The sequence below is a fragment of the Lynx canadensis genome, chromosome E1 (assembly GCF_007474595.2).
Source record: "Lynx canadensis isolate LIC74 chromosome E1, mLynCan4.pri.v2, whole genome shotgun sequence".
NCBI lineage: Eukaryota > Metazoa > Chordata > Mammalia > Carnivora > Felidae > Lynx > Lynx canadensis.
The window spans coordinates 53,225,177-53,239,057 of record NC_044316.2 but is presented as its reverse complement, the minus strand read 5'-3'; the positions used below and the strand labels follow the sequence as shown (position 1 = coordinate 53,239,057).

Genomic DNA, 13,881 nt, shown 5'->3' with positions numbered 1-13,881 from the left:
GGAGATAAAATTGGAGACAAGCCAGGTGCACCTCATTAACGGAATGAATAAATCAATGGTGATGTATTCATATGGTGGATTGCTATCTAACAGTTACAATGGAGGAACTAATGTATATAATATGCATGCAGACGCACATATATATGACAACGTTGAATGGAAAGCTTAAGTTGGACAACATTATGTAGCATATTATGCCATTTACATGCATTTTTAAAAACACATAAAACAATACCATGTATTGTTTATGGAGGCACATATTTGTAATAAAAATATTAAAAATATGCAGTGAGTGACCGAAGTCATTGTAGTAGTTACTTCGGGGGAAGGAAAGGGGTGGGCCTAAGGAGGGAGACACAGGAGACGATGAACTTTCCTCTAAATTTGTATTCCTTAATAAAAGATATATGATTACTAAAAATAATGTGAAAAGGTATTCACATTTATGTATCTGGCATAGCGGACACGTGGTTCCTGATTCCTTGGCAGTTTATTCTTCGTTTTAATTATTGTTTTAGTTGCCGAAGGCAGATTTCTTCAGAAGGGGACCGAGGGTGTGGTGGCCACCTCATTTCATTGTGCTGGGCGTTGCTGTACACACAAGTGGACAAAACATCCATGAACTTGGCCCTCATGAAATGTAAGACCTCGTAGGGACGCCAGACCAAAAGTTGTGGTCAGGGCAAAAATGCAAAATTACAGGGTGCAGTGATAAAGTAAATTAGGGAGGTTAAATTTAAGTTGGAGCCCTGGAAAGGGTATTTCTGAAAGGCTGCTTTTAAATTGAGGCCTGAGGGTTAGCAGGAAGGGGACTGAGGGCACTGGGGGAGCTTCGAGGGAGGGGTAAGGGGTGGGGGGATGCGAGGAGACTTGAGGCCAGAACCATTGGCAGGTCAGGTTCAGGCTGGAACTCGCAGGCCATGGTGAGGATGCTTTTGTATTTTTGTTTTTTGTTTTGTTCTTTTGTTTTTAATTTTATGAGTAATGGACTTCCTCTACAAGTTTATTTTGTAAACTTAGAGTAATAAAGCATCCTCACCATTTGTTTTTTTAACTTTTTCATTATAAAATTTTTCAAAGGCATGCAAGGTAGAACAGGACAGTGAAACTCCGTGTACCCAGTTTCATCGTGACCAAGCTCACTTTCCTGGTCCTCCTGGTATTATTTTGGAGAGAACCCCGCACCTCACATCACTTCGCATAGAAATATTGCAATATGTAACCTCTAAAAGAGAAGCACTCTCTTTGGGGAAAAAAAAATAACCAAAATACAATATTATCCCTAAAAGCTGAATAATCATTTCTGAATAGCATCGAATGTTTGAAGGCTTTGAAGCAGGAGAATCATTATGCGACTTACTTTTAATAAACCATCCTGGCTTCCCTGTGTGTGCAGGGTGGACTTGAGGGGTGGCAGTGGAGGCAGGCAGTTAGGGGGCCATGGTAGAGATCCAGGCTGGACTTGGAGGCCAGACCAGGACAGTGGCAGAGGAAGGAATGGAGAAGAGTGCAGACGTCGGGTCTATTTGGGAGGTGGGTACACAGACTCGGTGGGGGATGGAATGTGGAGGATGAGAGAGGGAGATGCCAAGGGTTGCCCTCAGGATCTGACCAGAGCATGAGGGGGAGTGGAGGTGCCATTCACTGAGATGTGAATGCTGGGTAAGCAGTGGGTGGAGCCTGCCATCTCCTGCCCCTCCTCCCCCCTACTCCTATATACCCCTGCTGGCTTGCAGCACATCCTGGGAGCAGCAGGTCTGGTATAAATGCTGTGCAGGCCGAGGCTTCAGACAAGGGAAGCAAAGAAGCCCTTCAGCTTTCCAGAAGGACTGCGAACTGGTCTGTGGACAGCCAGGGGCTTCATTCTCACTCGAAGAGTGAGTTTTGTCCTCTCAAGCCCCCAGGATGCCTCCCCACCCTGGCCCTAAGCAGTCATCTCTGAAATATTTTCATGTCATGAGTATGAAAGGAGAGGGGTGGGTTTTTCAGACATGAAGGCAGTCACACTGCCAAGATGCCCCCAAACCGGCATAAATACTAGAGAAAACATAGAAGACATGGAAGACCATACTGGGATGCTGCAAGCCCATGCAACACCTTTGAGTGAATTCGAAGCAAATGTCTCCTTTGGCAGATGTAGCCCCCAGGCACATGATTTTGAAGGTGGACAGTATCCCTGTGAAAATGAAGAAAAGGTGTTCCTTTTGGGGGGGGTTGCAGCCCCTTGCCCAGCTGCCCTTGGGGAGTGGAAGCAACCAAAGCAATTGTTCACAGAGGCACTAGACTTCGTCCTTGCCTATAGTGGATTTTAATCTGGTTGGCGAGATGAAGAACATGTTGCAATAATTTTATTATTTTAAACTTTGTCTTGGATTTATGTATATGTGCACTGGAAGGAGGGTCTTGGTCAGGAAGTGGGTGGATTCAGTAGATTGACATGGAACAGAAGTTAGGAAAGACTTACAGAAGTGGCCAGATTTGAACTGAGCATTTAGGGAAGAACAGGAGAGGGAAATCATCCCAGGTGAGGGTATTCCCACCGTTTCTTCAGTAGGATAAGGCGACACGAAGGTGTCATGAAAGTCAAGCGAATAGAACAATCCAGAAAGGCCATGGCGGTCAGCCACAGCCAGTGCCACTGAAAGGCCCAGAGAAGATCTTTCAGAAAAGTTTTTAAGGGCAGTGAGTCAAAAGCCAGACTTCAAGGGGTTAAGGAAAAGAGGTATATAAAGAAACAGAAGTAGAACCTGTTTTTCATGAATTCAAGGAATTTGGCAGAAACAACCAATTGAGAAATGAGATGATAGCTGAAAGAGGCAAAAGGGTCAAGTGAAGCTTTTTCAAGTTGGGAATACCTGCTTCTATTTAAAGGTGTTACAAAAGAAGTTAGTGAAAAAATAAAAGACTGAACATACGCTACAGGAACAAATACACAAAGGGGGGAGATCCCTTGGGACTTAGAAAGTTTCTCATCTCAGGAAGGACACCTGATTTGTAAGCCCAGAGAAATGAGAGGATGGCTCTGGGGACCAATGTGATAAGTGGCAGTTCTTCAGGAGTGCAACCCTAATTATTTAAATCAAATACAAAGCGAGAGTGAATTAAACCAGCACATCTCCAAATGTAATGAGCACCCATGTCATCCAAGGATCTTGGTAAAATACAAATCCTGATTCAGTAGGTCTGGGGTAAGGCCTAGGGATCTACGTTTCCAGCAAGTTCCCAGCTGATGCCCATGCTGCTGGTCTTCAGGTACAATATCCAACCCCTAGGAGTCTTAGAAAGTGGGAACAGAGAATGCAGGAAAAAAAAAGAAATTATCGAAAACTTAATCAAAGGAAAATTCCTTGAGGAGAATGAACATCTCCAGAAAGAATGGGCTCACTGAGTACAATGAATGGAAAAAGACCAACAGAGACACATCCCAGTGAAATTTCAGAACAAAGGCAAAGAGAAGCTCTCACTAGAAATAGCTAACAGGTTGTCTGCAGAGCCATGAGAATAAAACTGGCATCATATATTTCATCAGAAACGCGGGGACTCAAGGATCTACAATGTGCTCAGGGAAGGCTATACTGAACCTAGAATTTTATATACCCAGCCAAACTATCACTCCAATGAGCTGCTACTCTGCAGCACAACTTACTCAACAAGAACCTTACAGATTCTGTTTCTCCTATGTTCTTTCCCATGAGTCTACCGGCAGAATGGCAATCTGAAATTCACCAAAAGTAATGAAGTCCAGGTATACATATCTCATTTTCTGACTTTATCTAGAGGAAAGTCAAGAGTTGAAGAAAAAAGAAAAAAAAATGAGGGACAGCCATTTAAGAAGGAGGGGGTAGGTCGTGTCTTCTGTGAGAGGCAAGGGGAGGCTGATGGCAGAGACTGGAAGTGTTGAACTAGAAGTTGAGGCAAGCTGGTGGGTGCTTGGTAGTGAAGAGCCCCGCCTGCTCCTGCACTGAGAAGCAAGAGTGGGAAGGACAGGTGATCTTGTTCTTTGGGATCAACTTGAGTGGAAATTCGGAGTTCAGTTAAGAAAGGGACGCAAACTTCAAGCGGCAAAGAAATTGCTTTAGGGTAAAGGAAATGCATTCCCATTAGGGAAGGGAGTTCTACAGAATGCACTAAAAAACCAAGTTGTAGAGAGATTGATTTGCCCGGGACGAGGGGGGTGGTACAATGATATGTGGAATGAGACAGTAAGAGCAGCATAGCCTTGGGGAAGGCAGTGGGGGTCACTCAGGGGGAAGGAAACAGGGGATTCCAGGGAACGCTTGAACTTTTTAAGTTTGTGAGAATCATGGGGACTTATCCCTGAATAGCGTACAAGATAAAGGTAAAAGAAAAGGAAAAGAAATCCAGCCTCAATGTCCCCAACAACATTTCCTGGTTGTGTTGATGGGGAGTGGTTGCTAGGAGGGCTTAACTGGTCAAGGGCAGACCCAGTCAGGGAAAACTTCAGCCAAGGCCTTCTGTGTGCTGGGGTCTAGCAGGGGAGAGGGAGATGCTTGATGGGGCCAAGGGCCCAACCAGCAAAGACAGGTAAGGGGAGGAGGCAGTGTGGATCAAAGCTGAGGAAGGAGCAAGTTCAGAGAGGTCTGTTAAGGCAGACAGCATGGACCTCGAGTCTGCAGGGCATAGAAAGTGGTATCATCAACCCATGATGGTGTTTCTGTACCCATGACAAAGAATGTTTGTTGCCCGGCTCACTCCTTATATTGCATAAATTCCTGCTGGCTGTGATTTTTGGCCAGAGAGAAGTCAGGTGATGGGAAGCTAGGATCATCTCACATCTCTGGACTGCTGCCTTCATATAGCTTTGGGCAAGCATAGAAGGGCAGGCTGCTTATACTACTCATAACTCATACCTGCAAGTTAATGGTCTGAACAGACCTGAACAGGGTGCACGATGTCAGCATCCCAAAGTCTAAGACATGCATGGGACTCCTTGCCTTCATTTTCTTCTAGAACAAGAGTTAGCAAACTCTTTCTGGAAAGAGTCAGATAGCGAATATTTAAAATCTCTCCAATGCCACATCCCAGCTCTCTGCCACTCTCGCATTTTCCCTTCTGAAAAAAATGCCTCTATCCTATCCCAAGCACGGGTAGACTTTGGTCTTAGAATGTAAGTTGAATCACATTTTATTTGCAGGCTTTCCAGAAGTCTGTACTGTAAACTTTTATAGAGTCCTTTCAGAAACCAAGTAAGCAGGACTAACTGCACCATAGCTCACCTTAGAATATTAATTGCACAGGGGCTCCCGAGTAGCTCAGTAGGTTAAGCACTGGGCTCTTGATTATGGGTCAGGTCACGATCTCACGCTTTGTGGGTTCAAGCCCTGCGTTGGGCTCTGTACTGATAGTACGCAGCCTATTTGGGGTTCTCTCTCTCCCTCTCTCTCTGTCCTTCCTCTGCTTGCATGCTCTCTCTCTCTCTCTCTCTCGTTCTCTCTTTCTGAAAATAAATAAACTTAAAAAAAGAATATTAATTACATAGTTGATGAGAAGTACCCTCATGCCCAAAACTCATGCTACCTTCCAACTTACTTAGTTCTTGCAAAACCTTACTTCTTAGAAGCCAAATGAATCTATGTGTTTGTATCTGTTACAGATACTAGTCAAGGATTGGGTTAATCTTCGGGAAGTAGTGCATGTTTGCTGTAAATATAAACATCAGAAAATACACATTTAAGGTGTAAATGGCTTAATTTGCAAGGTCAGGGGAAGTAAAGACACAGTAATGAAATTGAAAGGCTGTCCACGCTTCATACACATTTTCCTGTTGTTTTGATCTCAATGAACATAGATCACCACTCGATCTCGTTTTGATAATCTTATATGCACAGGGCAAAACAGGCAAAGATCCCTGCCTTCAAGGTGCTTCCATTTGAGTGGGGAAAGATGGGTAATAAATAAACTAACACATACAATCAGTACTTCATCAGACAGGGTAAGTGTTAAAGAGAAACACATAGGACGCCAGGGAGAGAGAGAGAGAGAGAGAGAGAGAGAGAGAATGCATGTGCGTGCATGGGTGTACATGTGGTTTGTGAATGGAGGAAGGGCATTGCCGGCCAGGGGATCAGCAGGGCTGTGTGGGGCATCGCTGTGAAACAACCAGCTGAGTGTGGCTGATGTGGACGGTGCCCAGTCAAAGGTATGAGCCCTTTTAATTGTGAGATCTTGCCTTCCATGGCTCTGAAAGGCAGATCCACCCTTTCCTCTTAAACTGAGCAGGTGAAGTAAACCCTGCCCAAGTTAAGAGTTCACCACTCTACGATTTTGAATGGCCCTAAATGATTCTAAATCTTTGTCCAATGTAGAGGTCGATGTCCTGCCCCCCCCCCAGAGGGGGGCTTCTCCATGGTGTTTTTATTGTAGGCACAATAAAGACATGAGTGACTAAAATGTGTGCTGGTTTCATTTCTGAAACTACCACAGAGTACGCCTTTTGCCCCCAGCCAACTTCCTCCTTCCTGGACCGGCCGGCAGTGTGTGTTTACAGCGCCCTCTCCTGGCTGGCATTAGCACCACGCTGCTCCACCAGATGTGGCCGCAGCTCAGGGTGACTGAAACTGGCCCAGTTATAAAACATGCCTGTGTTTCCTTGTGTGTTCCCTTTCTTCCCCAGCCTAGGCTACATTTAGCAACTTTATTGTTTAAAAATGCTGTCTCCTGTGGTCTGTTAACCTCTATTCTCTCCAGCTTGCATCTGGCTGCCGACCAGCAAGCCGCTGCGTGTTTCTGCACCAGGATTGGTGGGTTTATGCCCCCATCCCTCTGTGCCCCCTTCCTCCTTTCCTGGAGAACTGGCGGGCGCAAGCAGGGAGGAGCATGGCATTTGGAACCCCAGATCCCAGGGAGGTCAGGAGCTGAATGCAGGGTGGCTCTGACCTTGGCCCAGAGGAGCTGAAGTTGCAGACTGCCCCCCAGCCCAGTCCTGGGCGTGTCTTGTGTTCTTAGGCTCTTCCTCCCAGAGGAATAAAAGTAAATTATCACGGGAAATGGAGGATGGGGTGGGGAGCCTGGACTGGGGGCTACTGCTGGCTGAATCGTGTCCGAATTCACATGCTGAAGCCCTCTTCACCCGCCCCTCCAAGTGTGACAGTATTGGAGATGGGGTCCCTGGGAGTAACTGGGTTTAGATGAGGCCATAAGGGTGGTGCCTTTATGATGGGAGTAGGGTCCTCATAAGAAGGGAAGAGATAGCTCGGGTCTCTCTCTCTCTCTTTCTCTCTCACCATCTACCAGCCATCAAAGAGAGGCTTCACTGAGAGCCAAATAGGCCAGCACCTTGATCTTGGACTTCCCGGCCTCCAGAACCGCGAGGAATAAATTTCCGTTGTGCGAGCCCCCAGGACGCGGGGTTTTGGTATGGCAGCCCGAGCCGACTCAGAGGGGGGACCCAGGGCCTCTCTCTTTTTCAATGGAGATTAATAAACCACTTCTATCCATTCAACTCCTTCCCTCTCTTCATCTTCAAAACAGAACAAAATGAAAAAAGAATGTCATTAATTATTTACCGGAAGCCGTGTTTCGAGGCAATTAGTAGCCTGCGTTCCCCTCAGGTACCACAGGGCCAGCACTGCTGAAAGTCCCCGCTCAGGATGGGGGCAGGGGGGGAGGTTGCTCCTGCCCAGGCCCCTCCTCAGCAGCTCTGAGACTGGCTTGGCATGAGGTTCTGGGAAGGGTGAGGACCGGAGGGAGGCACGGGCATGGGACCTATTTGTGCCCTGAAACCCCATAATTTAAAGACCACTTCCCCACCAGACTCTCCTCTGGGCACTCTTTTTTTTTTTTTTTAAGTTTCTTTACTTATTTTGAGAGAGAGAGAGAGAGCGCAGGGGAGGGGCAGAGAGAGAGAATCCCAAGCAGGCTCCATGCTATCAGTACAGAGCCGGACATGGGGCTCGAACTCACGAACTGTGAAAGCATGACCTGAGCCAAAATCAAGAGTCAGATGCTCAACCAACGGACTGAGCCACCCAAGCACCGCTCCTCTGACCGCTCTTTCATTTTCTTCCAGGCAGAGCTGTGTCCGATGCTTTTCCCCTGTTCTTGGTGCCCACCCTTCCTGCAAAATAACCACAGGGATGGGCTTCTGGGCTGAGGGTGGCACCCACTACAGCTTGGGAAGCGGGGAACAGAAGAGGAGGGGGGAGGGGGGAGGTGTGGGGAGGGGGCGGACACGGTGCCTCTCCCCTCCCCGGCATCACCGCTGCCTCCCTGGTCCCGGCTGGTGGAGGATGGGCCCCACCCTGCACTTGAACACGCTGTTCTAGTTGTCGTTACATTTGAGATGGAAAATAGGAAAAAAATATACAATAATTGTGTTGAAAAGCTGACTCTGTCCCTGCCCGCCCTTTGGTTTCTGTGCACAAGATGGGACAGAGTACCGGGTTTGACACCAGGGGATGGTGGGGGTGAGGAGGGTCTTGGCCTTCTGTGATGTCAAACAGCTCCATCTGACTGTCCTGGGTTTTGTCTCTTTGCTCTTGGCCAGCATGTGGTGCCACACCCTCCCACCAAGAGCTCCCTGGCAAAGGTCTGCCGTAATGTCCTCTCATTGGCTCTACGTGTGACAGGAGAGTCTAAGAAAGTGGTCCTGCTTGGGGTTCGGTGAAGGTTTTCTAAAGAGAGGTGACATTTGGGGCGCCTGGGTGGCTCAGTCGGTTGAGCGTCCGACTTCAGCCCAGGTCATGATCTCGTGGTCCGTGAGTTCAAGCCCCGCGTCGGGCTCTGTGCTGACAGCTCAGAGCCCGGAGCCTGTTTCAGATTCTGTGTCTTCCTCTCTCTCTGACCCTCCCCTGTTCATGCTCTGTCTCCCTCTGTCTCAAAAATAAAAAAAAAAAAAAAAAACATTAAAAAAAAGATAATCACTAAAAAAAAAAAAAAAAAAAAAAAAGGTGACGTTTTAACACACACCATCCACTTGAAAAGGGAGCCAGCAGAGCAACCCAGGCCTTCCCTTCTGTTTTGGAGTGAATTGTGTGACTTTTGCTGCCGTGCCCCCCCCCCCCGATTCACAGAGTGAAATATATGCAGAGAGGCTTTTAACGATACAGAGCCTTCTACAGAGTGCTGGCCTTGGTGGTGGAGGGAGACGGGATATAAATGCAGTTTATATGTTATAAAGTGTCCCGAGTTTTCCAGGGGGAGCCGAGCACACAGACTCAGAATGGAAGGGGCAGGACTGCAACGAGGGAAGCAGAGTGGAGCCTGGGAAAGCCGAGCAGCCCCTCGTGATGTGGCACCCACTGTAACTGCATGGTTTGCGACCTCTAATTACACCGCTGGTGGCAAGAATGAGGTCATGGTGTCTTCAAGTGGCTTTCCCGGTAACGAGCCCTTCTCAAAGGGGCAGGCTCCCTGCTTAGCCTCCTCCTGGGCCAGCAAAACTCCAGTAAGAAGCAAAATCAGATAGTTCCCTTCCTGTGTGTGTGTGTGTGTGTGTGTGTGTGTGTGTGTGTGTGTGGCTGAGGCCAGACGGAGCCCCTGAGTCCCCTCCCCACCCCCAGATGGCTGGAGACAGAGATTTGCTGGAGCAGCCGCCGATAGGGTACCACCCATGCCCCCCATGCCCTCTACTCTCTACCATGCCTGAGACTTGCAACCCCAGAGGAAAACTCCCCCACCTCAGCCCCTGGGTGGTGCCCTGCCCTGGCCTTTGGCGGTTGACTCCCAGGAGAAAGTGCACGGTTATGCAACTGTGTCTCTTCTCACAGGGAGCAATGCTGTTTCAGAGCCCCAGGAACGTCCAGTGCAGGCCGACTCCTGGCTGCTGGAAGTCTGGGGCTGGACAGGAAGAGGGCAAAGCCACCAAGGTTTCTGACAATTGTGGCAGTGTGAGCTCCCACCCTCTGAGAACTGAGATAAGCCTTCCTGCTGCCTCTTTGCTGGCTGAGGAGGAGTTCCCAGCAAATCCAGCTCTCAGGCCCCCTCTGTGAGCGAGGAGTGTAACAGCACCCTGGGCTGTGCTCCACGGTCTGGGAAGGGCCTGAGCCCAAGGTTGAGGAGGTAAGAGTGTGGATGCGTGAGGCCACAGCCGGGCATCCCCAAGAAGCCGGAAATGGCGTGGCCACCAAGGGAAAGGAGGGCTGGCCGTACTTAGGCCCCTGTCCCCGAAGCCCTCTCGTTTACCAGTCAGCCAGCCAGAAGGGCTTCGGCCTGGGATGCGGCACAAGTCGCCCAGAGAAAAGAGTCACAAAGTGCTTGAATTAGGGGATTGGAAGGGTTGTAAAGAAGGCAGGCCAGCCTCTCGGCCATTTTCAGAAAATGCCCAAGGTTCTTTTCCCACGGAGGTGAAATGAGAATCTAAAAGCAATGAAATGTTCACGGTGGGTGTGGCCGCTCCCCAGCAATCAGAAGGGGGTGCCCTCTGCGGTGGTGCAGGGCCCTAAGAAAGGACAGGCGTCAGTGAGGCACTAGGCTAGAAGAGACCACTAGGGAGAAAGGAGAAAAGTGGACTGGTAAAAAGTGGGGGGTGCCAAGGGCTATTTGGTCCCCAGTAGGAACCCCAAGGCTCAGCAGCTCCATGCCAAGGAGCACAATCTTTCACTGGGGGCCCATGATAATGTTTTAATTTCGTTTAAAATCAGACAAAATCAATGAACTTTTAGATTGAAGAAAATGTTTTAATATGTAATATTATTATGTGTGTCTTTATGTGAAAGCAGTCTTTCCCCCTCCCCCCCCCCCCCCCACCCATGGAGAAAGGAGTCCAGGGAGGCAAAACCGTCTAGGGCCAGGAAAGTTTAACTCCGTCTTGCAAACCCTAACTGGCTTCTTCCATGCGGGTGCTGGGCCGGCTCACTCCTCTGGGCCACTCCTCTTCTCTGTGGCTCCCTCACCAATTTTCCGTTCTACCCCTTAGCCTGCAGAGCTCGAAAGCAAGAAAAAGAAAAGAAGGAACAAAGAATGCATACGCCTTGGCACCAACTTCACTTTCTCAGCCATCTGTAAGTCCCGGGCCTCCCTTTTGTCTTGCTCCGGGCCCTGAGCGTTTCCAGACTCTTCGAAAGCCTGACCTGGGAGGGGAAACTGGAATCAACCCGTTGACCGACCCCCTCTTTCCAACACACCCTCCACCCCTGTCACGGGAAGGGTGGTGGGGGTTCCGGGCTGTGGGCGAGACTGGGAATCCGATGAAGCCTCCGAGAGAGGGGTGCGGGGCCGGGGCCGGAAGGACAGGCCGGCCGAGGGGTGGGGAGGGGCTCGGTGCGCACCTCTCCCCCGCCAGGCGCGGGGTTGGCCTCGCTGCCCTCCGGCGGGTCCCGCGGCCGCGCTGACGGACCGCGAGTCTGCGGGGCTCGCTCCCGGGCCTGGCTCGGGGCCGTCGCCGCCGCCGCCGCCACCCCCCTCCCCGCGCGCAGGCTGTCTCCAGTCGCGGCCACGGGGTAGCGCTCGGCCCCCCTCTCCGCGTCTCCGCCTCCGCCTCCGCCGCGCTCGTCCCCGGCTCACGCGGCCCCCGCAGCTCCCGCTCGGCGCAGGCAGGAGCGGCTCTCTGGACGCCGAGCCCGGGAAGCGGAGGGCGGCGGGCTCGGCGAGCGGCGGCGGCTGCGGAGGCGGGCGGCGAGCGGCGGCGGCGCGGCCGAGGCGCCGGGGCGGGCGCGGCTGCCGCTGCTCCTCGGGCCCGGGCGGGCCGGCGAGCGCCGGGGCGTCCGAGGAGGCGCCGCGCCCCCGGAGCCGGGGCTGCCCGCCGGGCTCTCCGTGCGGTCTCGCCGAGAGCCCCGGCCAGCGCGCGGCGGAGGGCAGCGCCGCGGGGCTCCGTCCCCGGCCGGCAGGAGGCTCCGCGCCCGGGCGCCGGCGACAGCCCGGGCCGCCGAGCCCAGCAGCCGTCCCCGCCGCCCCGCAGCCGGCGCGGACATGGGCGCGCGGGGCTGCGCGCCGGGCCGCGGGACCCGCAAAGTTTGGTAGCCCGCTGGGCGCGGAGCCGAGGGCGCGCCCGGGCCCGGCGCCGCCGGGAGGGACCGAGCGTCCGCGGATTGGGCGCCAGGGCGGTGGAGCCGAGAGGGGCGGCTCGGCCCCGCCAGATGCCGCCTGCAAAGTTAGAGAGAAGAAAACTTCAGCTCCGGGGAGGTTCGGACCGCTATGCTAACCGCGCCCCCCGAAACCGGAGCCCCTGAAAGACGCCCCGCGCCCGCGTCTCCCGCCGCGCTCGCCTCCCGCCCGGCCCCGGGGGCCCGGCGCCTGGAACGGCCGTGACTGCGTCCGCCCGGAGAACCCAACCAGGGGGCGGGGAGGGGGCGGGGGGCGGGCAACGTGGCCACGGGAGGAAGTTTCCTGAAGTTGCCGGTTCATTCCGGAGCCCGGCCCGCGACCCGGCGGCATCGCGGAGGCCGCCCCGCCTGGGAGAAGTCGGAGTTGGGGTGCTAGAGGAGGGAGCAGCTTTTCCAAGAACGGGCTTTTCCCCTTTCTCTTTGCTCGCCCCTCGCCTTCCGGGCGCGCCTCCGGGATCGGACTTGGACAGCAGGCGAGAAGGAAGGGGTCGCCAGCGCTGCCCCTCCCGGGCATCTACCAGCCCAGGGCCGGGGCCTCGTGGACAGTCTCCCCGGACGAAGCCGTGGGGTCCCAGGCCCCCACCCAGGATTATAAAACAGTGCGGAGGACCCCCCACCCGAGGCTGGTCATCATGTGGGGGCTGCTGGTCTGGACTCTGCTGGCCCTTCACCGGATCCGCGCGACCGGAGCCCAAGGTACGGAGGGCCACCCCCACGTGGGGTTGGGGAGGGTGCTGGAGGAGGGGGAGGGTGGCGGGGACTCGCTGGCCTCTCGGGGGGCCTCCTGGACACCGGGCTTAGTCTGGGCAGAGCCCTCTCCAGGGAGTTTCAGGATCCCCTCCTCGAGTTTTGGGGGCTCTCTTTCGGGGGTGGGGCCGTCTTTCTGAGACTTGTGGCTTCCAGAGGAGGGAAGATGGGGGGTCCGTGTTGGGAGGCGTCGTCCGGGGTGAGGTGAGGGGTAGCGACCCCCACCCACCTCGGGTGCCCTCGGCCGGCGTGGGAGGGGCGCGCGGTTCGGTGCCGGCCGCGGCACCCGCCTCTCCCGAGCTCCTCAGGCCGGGCTCCGGGTCCCCGCTCGGCGTCCGCGGGAAGGGCCCCGCGGGGCACGCGCTGGCCGCCCCGCGGCGAGGGAGCCGGGCGGGAGGGCGGCGGGCGGGAGCCCGAGTCGGGCGCCGGGAGCCGGGTTGGTGGCCCCGGGAGGGCAGTTGCCGGGCCTGGCCACATACGGGAGCCCGCGCCCGGCTGGGGCCGCCGCTGGGGCCGGGGGTGCTCGGCGGGGCGGGCCTGGAGCCGATGTCGCGCGTGCGGCCGGGACCCAGCGGGGCGTGGTGCCCGGGGAGGGTCTGGGGCGTCTCCCCTCCCGCCCCAAGACACACGCAGCCTCCTGCCTGTCCCTCCCGCTCCACCGGCCGCTCCTGTCTCTGACCTGTAGCTGCCTGGATGGAGCAGCCTCGCGGTGGAGAAGAGCTGCTTTGGGGGTGGGAGCGTTAGGAGGGATGAGGAGGCGTGATCCGGGCTGCCCCCCTCCAGAGGGCAGATGCCCAGACATCCCCCCCTCCGCCCCCCAGCCCTTGGGCAGGTCCCAGCGGGGGAGGGCGGCCGCACCGGTGCTTCCTTGCCTTTGGGGTTCGCAGATCCAGACAGTGGTGCCAGCGGTGTCCGAGCGGCGCCTGCTGGGGGCGGAAGGAGACGAAGCCTGGGCTGAGCTTCAGGACTCGGGGGCCTGGCTTTCCTCTTCCAGGCTCGGGAGGGTGCCTGGACCCACCCGGGGGCGCCGGCATATGGAGGCTGCTTCTCAGAAGGGCCCCACCCCAGCCCTGGGGTCGTCTAGCGGCGAGGGTGAAGGGACCCCACTGCGCCCAGCGACAGGCAGTTCAGG

General features: G+C 54.1%; 1 protein-coding gene across 1 annotated transcript in view; it reads left to right on the top strand.

Annotated features, from left to right (window-relative positions):
• Positions 1 to 12,282: 12,282 nt before the first annotated feature.
• SDK2 (sidekick cell adhesion molecule 2) overlaps positions 12,283 to 13,881 on the top strand; it is a 264,141-nt gene continuing 262,542 nt past the window's right edge. Inside the window, exon 1 of the mRNA XM_030296416.1 lies at positions 12,283 to 12,698. Coding sequence (XP_030152276.1) covers positions 12,635 to 12,698 — 64 coding nt within the window. The 5' untranslated portion in view covers positions 12,283 to 12,634. The remainder of the gene's footprint in view (positions 12,699 to 13,881) is intronic.